The sequence below is a fragment of the Protopterus annectens genome, chromosome 4.part0, assembly GCF_019279795.1.
Source record: "Protopterus annectens isolate FY-2018-M chromosome 4.part0, PAN1.0, whole genome shotgun sequence".
Classification (NCBI taxonomy): Eukaryota; Metazoa; Chordata; order Ceratodontiformes; family Protopteridae; genus Protopterus; species Protopterus annectens.
The window spans coordinates 524,823,050-524,842,425 of record NC_056733.1 but is presented as its reverse complement, the minus strand read 5'-3'; the positions used below and the strand labels follow the sequence as shown (position 1 = coordinate 524,842,425).

At 44.1% G+C, this 19,376-nt stretch overlaps 1 protein-coding gene across 1 annotated transcript in view; it reads left to right on the top strand.

Moving 5' to 3' along the window:
- The first annotated feature begins 10,328 nt into the window (after positions 1-10,328).
- Positions 10,329-19,376, top strand: part of CCDC117 (coiled-coil domain containing 117) — a 753,979-nt gene continuing 744,931 nt past the window's right edge. Inside the window, exon 1 of the mRNA XM_044068449.1 lies at positions 10,329-10,379. Within this exon, the coding sequence (XP_043924384.1) occupies positions 10,348-10,379 (32 nt within the window). The 5' untranslated portion in view covers positions 10,329-10,347. The remainder of the gene's footprint in view (positions 10,380-19,376) is intronic.

Here is a 19,376-nt window from a genome sequence, read left to right as displayed (position 1 = left end):
TTGGTGTGTTTTTTATGTCCGGCTGTAGATTTAATTTAATTTAGTTTGTTCCCAGCATTGTCCTATCAGAGCTCAGCCGTTCCCTCCCTCTCTCTCTGTCACTCTGTCTCTGCTGGCAAGAAAGCTCTGAAGGACTTTGTGCTCAAACTTTTCTTTTATTCAGCTCAGCTCAAGCTTCTTGACAATTTGGGTATGTGGAAAGTGCCCTGAAGCTTTGGAAGCTGGCTAGCTAATTATTTCCTAGTCCGAATATATCCCATATAGCCAAAACTATTGCATTAGTGATCATTCAAACATCTACTGGTATGGAAAGTTCAGCTTATACAACTGAGCATTCCTAATAATGGTAAACGTTTTTACTCATTGCTATGACTTCAGCTAGGAGAGTATCTCAGTTACAGGCGCTTTTTTGGTGAGTTGACCCTACATCATTGTTTACAAGGGCAAGGCTTCTATAAGAACTAATCCCCTTTTATAATGAGCATGGTGTCAGACTTTATCTTGAACAAGTCTGTTAATCTTTCTCTTTTTTCCTGATCCCATGAACAAGGGAGGAAAAAAAATCTTCATACTCTTTGATGTCCACAGGCAACTCTGATACTACACAGATAAAACTTTATTCTTCAAGGAAGCTGATCCACTGTTTTGTCTCCTGTGAATGTAAGAGGAAAGGATAGCTAGTGTCAAAGCTAACTATATCTAGATGGTTGACTCGTGCTATTTCCTTTTGTTATTCTCACCATAATAAGCCACTTCCAGGCAGGGTAAGTGCCTATATACCAGGGCTTTGTCGTCTTTGATAACCATCTGAAAACTCCAGAAGTGTTCTGTAGGCACAATTTGATCCTCTGTACATACTTTTACAAAACACGCCAAACTAGAGTCTTTTCCAGGTCTAGAGCATTACAGACTTTTCCAGGTTCAGAACAGACTTTGCTAGGACTATTCTCTGCGGGCTTCTTGATATATATATATATATATATATATATATATATATATATATATATATATATATATATATATATATAATTTTTTTTATGTGCTTCCCCCTCCCCTGTAAGTTTAAGCTATGGTACTCTATCCGTATAGCTAAGGTTATTGCAACAGTGATCTAATGTTCATTGTAGTACAGTTGTGTAATCTTGCCATAACAGTCAATGGTTCTAGTAGATCAAGTGTTGCAGTAGCTGTCTTTTCCCTCTAACCACCTTGTTTTGGTGATTTTTGTTTTGCCAGGGTAGAGAAATATATATGCCCTTGTGTTTTTAGTTGCGTTTTTGTTTCATTTCCTGTCATCTTTTCATTGTAGAACTATGGCCTTCCTTCTTGAGACAAGACAGCTATTATCATTTTGATGCTCTAGCTGCCGTTTTACAGGAGATACTTTCAAGCTTTTGACTGAGAGCATAAAGAATGCATTTTGAAAACCTGGTCAGTTGCAGGGGGTAGGACCCCATGTAGCTTAGGCGACTGCAACAGTGATCTGTTAGAGCATCTACTGCTACGGCAAGTTTACTTACACAGCTGTACTTTCTTCCAATGTCCTGGCTAGAGTTTCCTAGTCATCATGAATTCCACCTTAATCTTCTCTGAAAATCAAATACAGTGATTGGGACTAACCCAGCCACCAAAAATAAAAATGTACAAGTCATAGTAACATAACAAGGCTCCCTCAGGCAGACTAAATTTGCAAATGACTGCACGCTAGGCACAGTCATTGAATCCCCAAATGATTTAGCCATCATGTAAGAAAGTTTGTCTCAAATAAATAACTGGTGATAGAATCATACACTGAAACTAGGTACCAAGTATCCTTCAGGAAACCATTTTCCCCAGGGAACTACCACATTAATATTACACTTCTAAGAGTTGACCCAGTTGTTAGGGATATGGAAACTTTTGTGTGGACAGTTACCTAACTTTTGACCAACACATGTCTACTGTTGTAAGAAAGTTCTTTTATATTGCGCAGCTTATAAAAAAGGGATTGTGGTTAGATCTAGGGATATCATCATTGCACTTTGCTCGGCCCCTATAGATTATTCATTGAATATAATTCTTCTTTTGACTTTTATTTGTCCTTACTCGTGCAACAACTGGAATGCCTACAGAGGTACTTTACTGAAAGGATACATGGCCTAAGCATGTCCTACTTGGACTGACTCAAAACTCTGTCACTATACTTAGTAGCCTTTAGACACTAAGAAGTGACTTGTGTCTGGCATACAAGGCATCCTCTGACCCATTACTCATGGATTTACTGCACATTAGAAAGTCAAATGGCATTATAAGTACTCGGTCTAGGGATCTAAACCTTTTCTACAACATCAGCAGAATGGTTTGGAGCGATAGGTACATCTTGCAAAGGATACCATTGCTGTGGTATAGATTCCCTGTCCACATAAAACAAAGTTCATCCCTGTCAGTTTTCAAGCGCAACTTAGATCTATGGGTAAGAAACAGAAAATGTACCACAGGACTATACCCTGTACTAGTAGTGGCAGAGGTAGTTCCTAAATGCTTTGTGCCATGCATTGGTCCCCGCAGATTATCTCTGGTATGATGTCAGTTATTCTCATTGGGATAATATATAAATGTTAAGTTGTCAATCTCGCCTTCATTCTTGCTTGATGGGTTCGGAGCCGATCCCTCGGCTCCGACTCGGCACTTGCTAAGCTCGAGAGTCACTTTTACCAGCTCGAGGCAGCCCCATATCCCATGATGCAAGGCGGTAAGTACCCAGATCTCGTTTGCCGCTTCGCTTATGAGGTCCTCCTTTTACCAGCTCCTGGTAAGTGATTCACTTTTTTGATATTTAAGCCCCTTTTTTGTAAAAAAACCTTTAATTGTTAGTTATAAGTTAATTATATAGATTTTCTGACAGAAAATCCCTGTCTCTTCTAATTTTTTAGTCAAACTTTACCCATCCCATCCCTCCCTGTTAGGGTGTGTGTGTTTGTTTTATAGGAATACCTTTTGGTATTTTATTTAATTTAATTTTTTGACTGGTGTGTGTGTGTGTGTTTTGTGAAGCACCATGTCAAAGGAGAGGGTCTCAGGTTTTTAGACGTGTGACTCGTGCTGTCAGAAGATGTCTCTGACAGATGGTCACACTTCTTGCCTGTATTGCCTGGGGCCTCTTCACCTGCAGGACTCCTGTGCTATTTGTCATTCCTTCAGCCAGAGAGTCCTACAGGAAAGACGTAACAAGCTGATACTTAGGGGCCTTCTTGCCGGAGGGCTCTCCGCTAAGTCGGCTCCATCAAAATCAGCCAAATCTTCCAAGGCCCAGGCTTCTGTGTCTAAGCCTGCGGCCTCGGCTCCGACTCGTTCCGAGTCGAGATCGGCTCCGGCTGGAGCCGATTCTGGCTAAAAGCCTTCGGCACCGATGGCTATCGGTGCCGATTCTGCATCGACCACTGCGGTGTCGGCTCCGATCAGTTCCGACCACCATGTGGCACAGGCATCGGTGTCGGCTCCGATCGGCTCCGACACCGTTACTTTTGTGGCTGTATCGGCTCCGCTGGAGCCGATGCATCGAGGCTTCCTGTCGGCTCCGATAAGTCTTCGGCTCCGACAGGATCTATAGTATCGGTTCCGATGGCTCATTCCAGGAAGAGGTCGAGGTCTCCTTCCTTGGAGCCGATACTTTCGGCTCCGGCTTCACCTCTCCTTTCGGAACGGAGCCATCGGAGCCGATCTTCAAGGTCATCCAGACTTTCAGACCATGACCTAGAGAGTGGTCAGCAGATTACTTAAGTCACAGGTACTGGCCCAAATGTTACATAGTCCGTCTCAACAGACGACTGTTGGTCCACACCCCGTTACAGTTCCTCCTTCAACTCTACCCCAGAGCTTGGAGTTGGAGTCTTCGGAATGGTTACTGCTACGGCTGGAGGACGGATACCCCTTCTGTTCCTTCAGCCTCTACTCTTATCTCCTCTTCGAGACCTTCCTTAGAGGGATTCGGTGGTCGGGCTTCCATGGTCTCCTCCGAGGGGGTGAGTGGCATCGGACCCTTGTCCGAACCCGCTCTTCCCCTTGGAGCCTCGGCCTTGGTGAGCTCGGCTCCGACATCTGCCTCGGAGACTTCCCTTTCGGTGGTCCCTGGAGTTCCTAGTTCTTCGGAACGGGTTCTCTCGGACCTGCCTGGGAGGGGAGCATTCGAGGTGATGAAGAGTGTGCTGGCCACTGGTATCAGTCAGCAGTCTGTTCCCGTAGCTCCTCCCTCTATAGTACCTGTTGACATCTCTGCCACTTCTCTTGCTACAGGACCCAGAGATCCTCCGCCTCAGGTTTCCCCATTGGGAATTTCCCCCTCTTCCGAGGATTCTCCTGATGTTTCGGGAGATCCTCCTAGGAAGAGGACTTGTAAGAGGAAACATGTAGACTCCCCCGAGTCTGTCACTTTGGATACTGACTTTGATGAGTCAGAAGGATCCCCTAGATCCCCCTCTGAGGATGTCTCCTTCTCAGACATCCTAGAACTCCTTAAACAGAGGGAAAACTGGCCCACCAACAATCCCTCTGAGGATGAGTCAGTATACCTAGAGGCGTTTGGATCTCGGCCCTCCACCTCCTGGGTGTCTCCGCCTTCGACCCCTTATGCAGGTTATTGCACGAAGGCGTGGGCAGCTCCTGACTCTGTAGAGCCAGTCCCTAGGAGGCCTTCAAAATTTATCACTGCCCGTGTGACAAGCAATTCCTCACTAAGGGTGTCCCGCTGATGCCATGGTGGTGGCTGCGCCACCAAGAAGGAACTTGCAGATCCTTCCGTGCCGTCCATCCTCCTAATAAGGACTCTAGGACCATGGATAGGTACGGTAAGCGGATGTTTTCCTCAGCGACCTTTGCTATGCGTTCGCTAAATTACCTATGTCACTTCACCAGACTCCAGAGGGATATCCTTAAGGAGCTGGGTGAAGTAGTACAGGATCCTACAGCTGCAGGGGCTCAAGAAAAATTGCTTCGCAGCTAGGAACCCTTAATTCCATTGCAAACTCCTCCATGCGGCTAATATCTTATGCTGCTGATGGAGAGTAGAGCCGCAGGTACAGGTGTGGCTCTTAGACGCCAAGCCTGGATGCGGCTATGTGATTTTGCGGATTCCTTTAAGGCGTCCTTCACAAATTCTCCCTTTGATGGGTCAGCTTTGTTTGGCCCTCAGGTGAAGGAAACTTTGACCAGGTGCGAACAGGACGGCAAGACTCTTTCTGCTGTGGGAGTCCGTTTTTCCACCCCTTCTAGACCTTATCCCAAAGGACAGAAAGGTGGGAAAATGTGGTTCCGTAAATCCCAAGGAGTCACGCGGATTCACGTGGTCAGTTTACCCTAGAGGCAGAGGGGTAACAACAACAGACGCCGCTCTAGAGGCAGAGGGGTCCAAAACCAGGGAAACAGAGAGCCTCTCTGACAAGCCCTTTCAGCATCCCTGAGATGTTGCCCAGCTGTCCCTCCTTGGAGGCAGTCGGGAAGATTATCACTGTACCCAGAAGCCTGGCATTCCCTCACTCAGGACAGATGGGTACAGTCGATCATATCCAAGGGTTACATAATTCCTTTCGAGGAAAGTCCCTTCCCCTCAAATTCCCTTCCAGATGTACCACCCGGTCTAAGGGAAATTGCAGAGTTAGAAGTCTCAAAACTACTCCAAAAACGAGCCATTCTGCCAGTGACAACAGACCATTCAGAGCCCGGAATCTACTCAAGGTTCTTTTTGGTCCCCAAAAGACGGAGACTGGAGACCAATATTGGATCTCAGCAGACTCAACAAGTCTGTCAGGAAGACAAGATTCGAATGGTCACTCTTCAGTCAATTCTGCCCTTCTTAGAGAAGGACAACTGGATGTGCTCTATAGCTCTTCAGGATGCGTGCAATCACATCAAAATTCACAGACGCTCCAGGAGATTTCTCCGCTTCGGCTGGGGTCCAGTCATTTCCAGTTCAGAGCCCTGCCCTTTGGTCTCACTACAGCCCCCAGAGTGTTCACCAAATGCATGGCAGTGGTCACGGCTCACCTGAGACGTCAAGGATTCCAGGTGTTTCCGTGATCTCGACGACTGGCTCCTGTCAGCCACCACCAGGCATCAGCTTACACAAGCCAGGATTACACAATAAACCTTTGTTCTCATTTGGGCATCTCGATCAACTTCGAAAAGTCATCCTTATCGCCCTGCCAGTCTATTACCTTCATAGGCAAACTTAAACACTGTTCGGATGTCAGCTACCCTTACAGATCAAAGAGTTTCAGACATTCAGAGTCATGTCAGAATCATTCTGGCCAACAAGAAAGTACAGGCCAGAATGGTTCTAAAGGTATTAGGTCTCATGGCTGCGGCCATTACTCTTCTTCCCCTGGCTCGATTCTACATGCGCCTTCTTCAGTGGATGCTGTTCACACAATGGTCATACCAACAACTTCCAATGCGTCACCAGATTCTAGTGACACAGACATGCAAAGAGCATCTTGCTTGGTGGATCACATCTCCTCAGGTTCACCAAGGCAGGTACTTTGTACCCCATCCCCGATAGCCACTGTCACCACGGATGCCACCCTGATCGGGTGGGGGTCATTATCAGGGCAGGATGGTTCATGGGACGTGGCAGCCGCTCGAGTACCATCTGCACATAAATGTCCTGGAGATGAGAGCAGTGCTTTTAACGTTGCAAGCCCTCAACGACTTTCTTCCCGTAGGGACAATTGCAGTCCACACAGACAACATGTCTGTAGTTTGGTATATCAACAAACAGGGCGGAACCAAGTCCTACCCCTTGTGTCGAGAAGCGCTCAGACTATGGCAATGGGCGATCTCCTCTCATCGGTTTCTGGTAGCAACACATATCCCTGGGAAAACCAACATTGTAGCGGACAGATTGAGCAGAGCTATCCTCATGCCTCACGAGTGGTCTCTCAAGCAATCTATAGCGGAAGAGATTTTTCTGGAATGGGGTCGTCCATGCTGCGATCTTTTTACTCCCCAAAACAGCAAATGTCCAGACTTCTTCTGCCTCTTCCCTCCATCAGGCCATCCCTCCAGAGACGCTCTGACCCAGGATTGGCCCCAGGGACTTCTTTATGCCTTCCCTCCATTTCCTCTGATCCCTCAGGTTATCCAGAAAGCTACCGTTTTGAGAGCCAAATTGATTCTCATTGCCCTTACTGGCCTCGACAAGTTTGGTTTCCGTTCCTCCATCATCACCTTTTGGTGCAGCCGTGGCATCTGGACCCAGTGCCAGATCTTCTGATTCACCAATCGGGTCAGCTGCACCGGTCAATCCCTTCTCTCAACCTCACAGCATGGTTGCTCCACTTCCTTCCTTAGCCAGGCTTCCTTTGATCTCTAACCCAGTTAGAGACATCATAGTAGCTTCGCTAAAATCCTCTACCAGGAGGATTTATACAAGCAAATGGAAACGCTTCTCTTATTGGGCTAAGGCCAAGAATATTGATCCTTTTACTGCCCCTGTTCAGGCAGTCCTGGACTTCTTAGCAGAGATTTTTCATGCAGGCTCTTCTTCTTCCACAGTCAGAGTTCAATTGGCTGCTATTTCCAATTTTCATGTCGGTATAGCAGATCATAATATTATGTCCCATAGGCTCTGCAGGGCCTTCTTGAAAGGAATTTTCCTACTAAAGCCTCCAATCAGGAATCCTCCTCCTCAGTGGGATCTAAATTTAGTGCTGACATCCTTGATTCTTCCCCCCTTCGAGCCAGCTGTTTCTTGTTCCCTGAAATATCTTTCTTGGAAAACTTTATTCCTAGTGGCTATTACATCGGCCAGGAGGGTGTCTGAACTTCATGCTCTTCGGTTCGACCCCTATTTGGTTTTCACAAAGACAGAGTATCTTTGAGAACTAACCCAACATTTTTGCCTAAGGTCGCCTAAAGAACAATTTGAATCAATCCATTGATCTCCTGTATTTTCCCTTAACTATTCAGATAGAGCTGAACAAAAGCTACATTATCTTGATGTCCACCGTCAACTTAGATATTATTTGGACAGAACAAAAAAATTTAGGAAATCTGATCAACTTTTTGTTTCCTATGCAGATAATAAAAAAGGCCTTCCTGTTTCTAAAGTGACTTTGTCTAGATGGCTTTCTTCGGTCATCTCTGAAATTTATCTGCTCAGGGGAAAACAGCTGTGCTCAAAACCTAAAGCACATTCAACTAGGAGCTTAGCTACTTCTACAGCCTTTCAAGCTAGACTTCCTTTAGACACTATTTGTGCAGCGGCCACTTGGGCCACTCCTCACACTTTTGTTTCCCATTACAAATTGGACTTGGCCACCAGGGACAGAGCCAGTTTTGGCTCTACAGTCCTCAAGAGTTTGTTCCATTGAGCCACCCAGGATAGAGGTGCTAGGACGGTCCCATCAAGCAAGAATGAAGGCGAGATTGACAACTTAACATTAAGAAGTTATGTACCTACCATAACGCTCCATGTTAGTTGTCTTCTCGCCTTCTTTCTTCGACCCTCCCTCCTTCCCCCTGGCCTGGACAGACCTTGTTATAAGAAACTGTTATGCTGAAGACCATTCAGACCTGGTTCTTCTTCCATCTGTAGTTTTCTTTCTTCCTTTGGGAAGTATTTTATGCTTGGTGCTATTGCCCTTTGTCATCAAACGAGATCTGGGTACTTACCGCCTTGCATCATGGGATATGGGGCTGCCTCGAGCTGGTAAAAGTGACTCTCGAGCTTAGCAAGTGCCGAGTCGGAGCCGAGGGATCGGCTCCGAACCCATCAAGCAAGAAAGAAGGCGAGAGAAGACAACTAACATGGAACGTTATGGTAGGTACATAACTTCTTATTATCAACCATGGGATGGGTAAGACCAGGCTGTAAGCAAATTGGATAGGTTATTTCAGGCTCAAAAAGGGGAATTAGCTACAGTTAAAGTGGCCCTCAAAGTCAGCTAGCCTTCTACTTACATGTACCTAAAATTGTTTGAATGGCCATAGGACCTCCAAATAGAATTCTTGCCAGCGTTTTCTAGTGCCTGTGAGGGGGAGTACAGTATGAACCACATGTCACTGTTTCTACCTGATTCCCAAAAGGTGCGGGAATAATAAAAAAAAATGGCTTTCAAGCCAGTACCACCAGTGGAAAAAAAAGCTTATTTACAAAACACTATAAAAATCTTATTGCTGTTCCTTACTTCTCATAAGGCAGTGGATGAGAGTGCCTCATATGTAGATTGTAGAAGAATACTTATATGAGGCCAGTGATGAAACATTATGTGAAGGAGAAATATATACTTGGATCACATCTCCTTGTACATCTGTCTCTAAGATGGCTGCACAGGTTGAATGTTGCCACTTCGCTCGCAACTAGCATTAAGTTGGGCTGTTAATTGTCCATGTCTAGAGAAGAAGATGGCAAGTGAATCTAGAGAGGTGCCTCCATGGCAGTCACTTTGGGAGTTTGCCCATGTTGTTTTTCCTGTAATTGGTTGACTATAAAGTGGATGCGTTTAAAACAATTTTTTGTTCTCTGATATTGAACATTCCAGTTGTTTTTCCTATAGGAAGTCATTGCCAGTGTAATTTCTGTTTGGCAAAGATTGAGGGACTTTTTTTTTCTCCACAGCCGTGTGACCATTGAGTTAATATTTATGAATAAGGGGGTGTGGGGCTTCAGATGGAATGGGTCTTGCCACAGTGTAGAAAATACTTCAGTTTTTTTTTAGTAGAAATATTGGCGCCCTCCTTTCCAGTTGGCTGAGTGGCAAGAGATTGCATACAGTATGCTTTTGTACTCTTTGGAAATGTACTGATGCTCACTGAGTATTTGGTCAAGTAGCTGGTGGAACCCTTTCGTCATTGGAACCTGAGCTGCCTTTGGATTCTGTTCCCATGATGCCACTGCAGACACACTTCTAAGAGTTAGTGCCTTAGTGCTCCTTCTCTATTGTTTGCCTGTTGCATGCATGATGATGATGATGATGACTGTATGCAGGCTTGGCTTCAGACTTGTAATGAAGTGTCGAGTATTAATTGTTAAAGGGAGTTGATGGGATATTATGGGCCCATTTTTTTTTCTTTCTCATTTGTCCATGTCATTTGAAGTTAAATGAATTCAGTTTTTTGTTAGAAGTCCTGATTCTGTTTATTTTGTTTGCTTTGAGAGGCCCATTTCTTTTTGTGACATGGTCAGAGCATTTTGGACTTGGTTGAGTGACACCTTTGGGTAGTAAGCTTTGAACATTTGGATTTTGCTTTGTTTGGGTAAATTGGGGGGTTATTTTATGCTTTAGACATCCATTATATAAATAATGAGCTAAATAATGGTAAACCTGTTAACAGCTTTTATTCTCTTTTTGCAGGAACTGTGAATTTTGGAAAATGAGAAAGCGAAGAAGACAGAGCGATGAAGAGTAAGTGCTTAATTATTTATATTTATATATATATATATATATATATATATATATATATATATATATGTATGTATACGTATGTGTGTGTGTATATGTGTGTATATGTATATATATATATATATATATATATATATATATATATATATATATATATATATATATATATGTATGTATCCTTAGACAATGACTTAAGCAGACCAAAGAAGAACAATTCCATAGTTAAAACCAACACATAAAGGCTATGATTATTTCTCATTCATTCCTCCTCTTCAGATTACAAGATTAACTGAAAAGTACTGCCAGAAATTTTGATCAGATTTCAAATTATAAGCTTGTGGGGCATTGAGGATGGATACTCTCTGACAACATCTAAGACTGTCAGAATTCTTCAAAGCTGCTGCCCTGCTGCAAAACCAAACCAGCCTGTCAGTTAGCTGCTCTCCTTATCTGCAAATCTCCAGATGGGAGAATGGAGTTGTGTCCTTGTTAAACTAGTAGGACTAAGACCCGAAGGATGTAATCAGCCTGACAGTAGAAACTTTTCCAGGCTCCTTGGTCTCTTCTGCTTACCCATAATGTACGCCTTAGGACCATTCTCCAGATGTCTAGTCACTTCCCTTATGAAGTGGCCCCAGACTACCATTCTATAATAGTTTTTGTTGCTTTTGTTTGTATCACTCACTGAGTGTAACAATCTTTTCTGTCCTCTCCAGCTTCTTTCAAGTCAGTATTCTCTTGTTTTATTTACAAAGACTTGTTTGCTGACTTTACTTTCCCCTACACCTTTCTGTATAGTGACATGTTGTTGTTCCATGTGTTAGCTTAAATAACTGTTTGGTGAAGTGCTGACCAGTGGTTTACAGGGTTGATCTTTGGAATTGAATAATTGCTGTTTCTCTTGCTGTTAAAAGCGCATTTTGTATGATGGCATCCTCATAGTCTGTATATTTGAGTAGTTAGTTACCTCTGAATTGTGAATTTGTTTTTTAAAAAGTACAGTTGTTGTGAGTTAATATGATTTTTTTTTTCTGTATTACAGGCAGAAATAGTAAATGTAAATCTTTCGGCTGTTCCCACTAGGGGTCGGCACAGCAGATCTGTTTCCATTTGTTCCTGCCGTCTGCATCTTGCTCTGTCACACCAGCCACCTGCATGTCCTCTCTTACTACATCCATAAACTTTATCTTAGGTCTTCCTCTTTTCCTCTCACCTGGCAGTTCCATCCTTAGCATCTTTTTACCAAGATACCCAGCATCCCCTCCTTAGCACATGTCCAAACCAATGCAGTCTCACCTCTCTTGCTTTGTCTCCAAACTGTCCAACCTGAGCTGACCCTCTAATATACTGATTCCTAATCATGTCCATCGTCGTCACACCCAATGCAAATCTTTTAACATCTTTAACTATGCCACCTCCAGCTCTGACTCCTGCCTTTTTGTCAGTGCCACCGTCTCCAACCCATGTAATATAGCTGGCCTCACTACCCTCTTCTATATCTTCCCTTTCACTCTTACTGGTACCCGTCTGTCACAAATCACTCTAGACACTCTTCTCCACAAACTCCACCCTGCCTGTACTGTCTTCTTAACCTCTCATCCACACTCACCATTACTTTGAACTGTAAATGAGGGATGAAATGTCCCCCACAGAAACAAGCATGTTAAATTTTGCAAATGATTGGTCAAGGTGCAAAGAGATGTCTGTGCCTTAAAGCCTGTTATTATCAAGAGCATCATATCTGTCTTGAACAGGAAGAGCTGAGGAGAAGACACTGCCTTAGAGAGTTGCAGGGGTTTCTACTAGTACTTATGCCACTACTCCTCAAACCTTCTGAGACAGTAAGAAGCCTGATATTTCATAGCCTGACTCTGTGGTACCCCTGAGAAAGATGATTTTTTTTTTAACCTCTGCCACCAAGGCTCATCATTTCCAGAGATTCTGTGGGAAAGACCAAGCAGTATTTTTTTTTTTGGTGACATCCAAGCCCAAGTTAGTTGAATCAAGCTCATTGGATCTAGGCTTAGTGTTTCTGCAGATATAGGTTATAATTAAATATGGCTAGCAAACCAGTAGACCACAGCTTTCATCACCAGAATTTTTCTGGCTTTCGATCCCTTTCAGGCTGCCAGTTAACCCACTTTTGAGGCCTGCTTCAGTGGATGGTTTTGCTCAACTGTGGTCTCAGTTTTGGAACCATAGTCTTCAACTTTTATTTCCCAGTAACTGTAGTGACATCTGCTCTGAGATTTGAGGCTTCATTGTTATGACATTGGGGCATCTTTCTACATCGTGTTGGGGGGCTATCTCTCTTTGTCAAAGTAGGACCAAGCTTTGTTAAAGTTGACTTGTTATGCAGTCAACATGATAATCTGTGATGCTGACAGAGTCTTTATTGTCAGGGTCATGGCCAACCCAGTCCTCTACATCTCAAGGCTGTCCTTGACACCATTGCAATCAGAGTTAGTGCTGGTCCTTTTTCCTGTGCTCATTCCATCTCCGGTGTGGACCTCTAGTATAGCTGCAACTTTGGGACTGCCTGCATCAATGACTTTCATCCTCTTTTTTTGTGTTCAGAACTTCCTGGATTACAGCTTTGTCTGGGCAAACTCTGACTTCCTCATCCTTTGATATCCACCCCAAGCAAGATTAGGTTGGAAGGCTAGATGTAAAAGGTAGCACCTTGACTCACATTCTTTGCCCCCCCCCCCCAGCATTCTAGATGAAGGTGAAGAGGATGCTTTCCTTGTATACTCACCGGGTGACCCTGTTTTCATTGAGATTTTGGGAATGATTCCGTCAGTGACAGGAATGGGTACCAGTAAACTCGTTAATGGAGTGTATACCGCAGTTTGCTTTTCAGTCTATCTTTTTGGGTGGTCCCTACAGATTAAGAAATGGCTCAACTACTGGTACAGATGGCATAGAAGAGCCCCATTGTTGCTGCTGCACACTGGATAGAATCCTACAACATACTGGTTAGGTTTGGCAAGTACTTCCCAAGATGGACTATAATGTGGCAGGTGATGCCCCTGAAAAAAGTTCCAGCTCCCTAGTGCTCAGAAGAGCATCCTTCGTACAATGAACTCCATGAATTAGACAGGCTAACAAAGTGTGTTTGTGCCTTTCATGTTTAGTTTGAGTATAGATCTATTACATGGCCCATATATTAAGATTTCAGAGGAATTCAATGCAGGAAACTTCCAAGATACTGGAAATTTTGTTAGACAAGGATCTCAGAAAAAAAAAATAATGTTCCAGATGTCATGTTCTTTTCTAATGCAGCCAGGCTCCTGGTTCATAATACCATAGATGCTTAAGCAAGGGTCAGGCATTAAGATGGCTAGGCTTAAAATGACGCTAGGGCCATTATCCTAGTAACCTCCTATGATCCTATGATATGATGCTACACCTGGCTGTACCTCATAGAATGTACTTGGGATGGTAAAGTCAAATCTACGTTGGTATAGTTGGACTGGTCACCAAAGGCACCCGTCACTCAGCAACAAGCAGTCTCTTGCCAGTTCAGTGCCACCTCCTCCAGATCCCATTTCCACTGTTTCACATAAATGACATCTCAGCATCACCTTGAGGTTGGGGAAGTTGTTTCAGTACTATCTGATGGCAGTGCATTTTTTTAGCTTATTTACTTGTCATCTAGATTTCAATCAGTAGCTGTTTCTCTTTTTTTTTTTTTTGTATAATTTTTCTAATATCTTTTATATCCAAACTTTCCCCGTCATACCCTTTCCATTCCTGATTCAAAGAGGAAAAAAGTATGGCTTACTATTTTTTTGTCTAGTTATTCATTAAATATTATGATTTATAATCAGAAACATAAACGATAGATGTTATGTTGTCCTATCTTGCCTTCATTCTTACTGGTTGGGTTCGGAACCGATCTTCTGTTCTGACTCGGCCATATACTAAAGCTCGAGGTCTTCCATTGGCCTTGGCTATATTCCTATCCCATCATGCTCTAGTGAAGCTCCCCAGATCTCGTTTGTCACTAAACGGAACGTAGCCTTCCATCTTGGCTATGGCTAAGTGAACCAACCTGTATTACCGTTATTATTCTTTTTTCTCTAAAATTTTTTCTTATTTTACTTTAAAACAAGTTGGCATTTAGTATTCTTGTAGGTAATAAGGAATACTCGTTGCTGTCTTGTTGCCATCGTTTTTTTCGTTAGGCCTTGTTTCTCCTTATCCCAATTAATTTTTCCTACAGTTAATGTTGTTAGAGAAAATAGAAAGGCGTCAGCCCATTTAAGTTAGAGGCCTGCTGCTGCCCGTTTTAGTTGGAGGGCATCTTGTTATTGTTTATTGTTCATAGTTTTCCTACTGCTTAAATAAAAGGGCGTTGGCCCGTTTAAGTTAGAGGACTGCTGCTGCCGGTTTTTAGTTAGAGGGCAACTTAACTTTTCTTTCTCTCTTGCTTGAAGTTTCTAAAAAAAAATAAAAGCTTGTTTGATATTTTATCTAGTTATACTGTAGGGGTTTAGTAGCTGTTGTAGTTATTGTTTTGCTCTTGTGTGTGTGTGGATTGTGATTTTAAATATGTCCAAGCAGCATAAGGAAACTAAGCCTTCACTCTTTAAAATGTGTAGTAAACGCAGCCAGAAGATGCCGATAACGGACTCCCATACCATTTGTGTCTGTTGCTTGGGAGCAGTACAGCTTCAGGAATCCTGCTCGATATGTCACTCATTCAGCTCTAGAGTACTACTACAGCGAAAAAACAAGCTGATTGTGAGAGGCTTATTGAAGTCCCCTTTCCAGGAAGCTATAAAAGAAGGTCCGGGGACTTCAGGATCAGCAAAATCAACTTCATCTAAATCGGACAAATCCACTAAAAGATCTTTTCCCTCTTCGGGGCAATCAAAGCCTGTTAAAAAAATTAAGCAAAATTTTATCTCCAGCTCCGACTATTTGGGAACCGACAAAATCTGCTTCATCTGCGCCAGCTGTTTCTGTGCCTATGGAATTTGAACTCAGGAGCTGGTCCTCAGAATTGGAGCTGATTAGTCCTGTTCTGAGGTCACCTATTTTGCAGTCAGTCATATCCTCTACTCTTTCCTCTAAGTCCTCTAGGAGTCTTTCGTACGATGATATGGATAGGGTGATGGGTAGGCTTCTAAAGACACCAGCGCTGGCCAAACTCCTTTCGGCTCCAACCTACAGGGATTCGGAGCCAGCCAAGACTATCCCACCGACATCGATTCCTCCTCCGAGCCGACCCAGGACCTTGGAGCCGGAATGCTTGCAACCGACTGTTGTGGAACCATCAGTGCCAAGAACCATCTTGGCATCTTCGGAACACACATGTTCTCCAACATCCTCTGTTCCATCCGAGGAGTCTAGGAGCCGACACTGTCCAGTTGGCTCCGGGGAGCGGAATCAGATTAGACATTTGTTGGATCCTTACTTACCTCTTGGGCCTTTGAGCTCACTTCATACATTGGCTTCGGAGCCAACCCTCATGGTTCTGGGGATTTCTTCTTGCTCTTTTTGGAGCCAGAGGTGTCTTCGGATCAGGGGAGGGGGGCTTTTGAGCTGATGAGTGCGCTGTCTCCTTGGACAGCTTCACTCAGGGGTTCCGACATTCCTCCAGTCTGTCCAACTCTGGAGGCAGTTGGGGGTTGATTATCTTTGTACCTAAAAGCCTGGCTGGAAATAACAAAAGACAAGTGGGTCCAAAGTATCATATCCAGAGGATATTCCGTACCATTTTCTTTTCCCATTCTAAATATAAAGAAAACCCCCGACATTCCACCCAGTCAAAAGGGATCAAGGAACTCTAGAAATTCAAAAGTTGCTAGACAAGAGTCATCCAACGGAACTTATTCCAGATTCTTTTTAGTGCCAAAAAGAACATGGGACTGGAGACCAATTTTGGATCTCAGCAAGTTAAACGAATCAGTAAAAAAGACCAAGTTCTGGATGGTAACACTGCAGTTAATTTCTTCCATTTTTGGGAAAAGACAATTGGATGCGCTGTAAAGACCTCCAGGATACATACTACCACATAAAGATGGACAGGCCATTCAGGAGTCGTGTCCACTTCCAGCTGGGAGCCAGTCATTACCAGTTTCGAGCTCTGCTCTTTGGTCCACCTACAGCCCCCGGAGTGTTCACCAAGTGCATGGCAGTAGTCACGGCTCACCTGAGATGTCTAGAATTCCGAGTGTTTCCGTATCTAGATGACTGGCTCCTAACTGCCACCACCAAGCATCTACTACTGGAATCAAGAGAACCTCTCTCTCTCTCTCTCTCTCCTGGGAATCGCAATAAATTACGAAAGGTCTGCCTTGTTGCCATTGCAACGTGTTGTGTTTATAGGAGCAGATCTAGACACAGTAAACATGATGGCAAAACTTCCTGCAGAAAGAGTCTTAGTTCTGAGACAGCAAGTCTTCCCCCTTCTCTTCAAAACAAGAGTACAGGCAAGGACAGTTTTGAAAGTCTTGGGGACCATGGCAGCAGCGATAAATTTAGTTCCACTACCATGCATGCACATGAGAATTCTGAAGTGGCTACTGTTCACCCAGTGGTCTTTGCAAGAACTGCCCACATCTCACCAAATTGAGAGTCCTGCAAGAAGGACATTTGGTTCACTCCAGTCACGTGATATCAGGTCAACCCTTTCTTTCCCCACAGCCTGTGGCCACAGTGACCACGGATGCCTCCCAGATGGGAAGGGGAGGCATTATCTGGGAAGGACAGTCCAAGGCATTTAGCAGGATCACGAGGCTCATTTGCGCATCAAGATCCTAGAGATGAGAGCAGTGCTTTAGACATTGCAGGCACTCCAGAACTCTCTCCCGCTGGGTACAGTTGCAATACAGATAGACAACATGTCAGTTGTTTGGTACATAAACAAACAAGGAGGGACCAGGTCTTACCCCCTTTGTCGAGAGGACCTCAGAGTATGGCAGTGGGTGATCTCATCCCAACGTTTTCTGATAGCAATGCACATCCCGGGGAAATCCAACATGATAGTAGACAAACTCAGCAGAGCAATTGCCTCACGAGTGGTCCCAAAACAAGAGGTAGTGGAGATGATCTTCTGAAAAAGGGGCCAACCTTGCTGCAGCCTTTTCGCCACATACACGAATGCCAAATGCACAGCTATTTTGCCCTGATCCCCCCCCCCCTCCGGGGGAGTCACCAAGTGATGCACTTGTACACGATTGGCTCTCAGGACTTCTTTATGCCTTTCCTCTAAAACCCAAAGCTCTCCAGAAACCCAACTCATTGGGATGCAACCTGATTCTCATTGCCCCATACTGGCCTCGTCAGATTTGGTTCCTCTTCCTTTGGCCTCAATTTCAGGAGGAGCCGTGGGTTCTGGACCTAGTTCCAGACCATCTGACTCATACATCCGGAACACTCCAACCTTGTCTTTAAACCCTAAAATTGACAGCTTGGCTGCTCCAATTGCATTTATAGCCAGGCTTCCTAACCTCCCTCATTCAGTCAAGCATATCTTGATCTCTTCTCATAAAGCCTCAGTGAGAAAATTATACATCAGTAAACGGAAAAGGTTTTCTTCCTGGGTATTAACAAAAAACATTGACCCCTTTTCTCCTCCTATAACTTTTAATCTGATGTTGTAAATCTTTGTTTATTCATTGCAAATAGGACTTCGGTTCTGTCCTCGGAACCAATACGGCCGTTTCCAAGCTTATGCCAGCCAAAAACTTTCAGCTAAGACTCCTACCCATAATGCCCCTCTCCTAGTTACTTCAGATCTCATTTGCCATGTTTCTAGTCAGATGTGCTAGCCATCTCTCTCAAAGCTAAGTAGAAAATTGTCATTTTTAAGATAGTTTCTCCTCAAAATGTTTTATTTTTTAGTCAATTTAGCCTTTTCTCACTGTTGCCTATAACCTAATTCTGTTCCCTACCCTTTACCTTGGTAATTTAATTTCTATCATTATTGGTACTGTCCCTCTCTTCTGCCTTTGATAGGCCCTTTCTTACCACTTGTGGTATTTTTTAAATACCACCATTGGTATTCTCTCACCTTTTTCTATCCCTTATTTTGTTTTTTCTATAGGAAAGCCTTGTTTCCTTACTGTGTCAGACAAAGCTAAGTTGGGGTTTAAACAGTGTGACAAGTATGGGTGTAAGATGCCCAACTCGGATGGAGACGCTCGTTGTGTCTACTGTTTGAGCATGGATCATGTTAAAGCTGACTGTGACATTTGTGTTAGTTTTAGTAATCATATACTAGCAGAACATAAAAAATAAGCTTATTTTAAAAGTTTTAATCAAGACAACTTTTTTGGAGGCTGTATCTGGGTCTGAGGTCTCACCCCCTCCAAAGACCAAAAAACCATAAGGAAAAATGGAGTCACTCAGTTCCTGCATCTCTGTCAGTTACGGAACTGAGTCGGCTCCGTGCTCGCCAGCGCACTCAGCGCAGACCTCTTCGGCACTAGGCTCTGTATCTTCTCCCTTGGTGTCGTCCATGGTATTCAACCCTGTTTCGGTTCCAACCTTGGCACCACTGACTTCGGTGCCATCCTTGGATCTGACATTGGCTCCTATGACTGCACCTGCTTCGGCACCATCTCTGGACATGTTGCCGTTAGTTTCTTTGGCTCCATTGGCTCCAGAACTCGAATATCTGCCAAGGACAAGATACTCTCCAACTTACGACCCTTTTTTGGGGCAGAGGTTTAGCCCCTTTTTAGAAAGACCTGATTCCCCTTCAGCAGCCTCCTTTAGATCCACCAGGAGTTTTTCCTGAATTAGATCTAGTGCGGGTTATGGTCCAGCTTCTGGTAGCTAGGGGATTGCCCATTCCAGCTAGACCTTCCGTCCCACTTGGCTCGGAATCTTTTACTACGTCTTCCCCTGTTTATCCCCCTCTGGCCTCTACCCAGATCTTGGTACCGATGTCCACTCCTGTGCATACCGTCTCTGCTCCGACAGCAGTTTTTCCCCTGTCGGCACCGAATACCCTTGCTGATGCTCTCTCGAAACAGTGCTTGG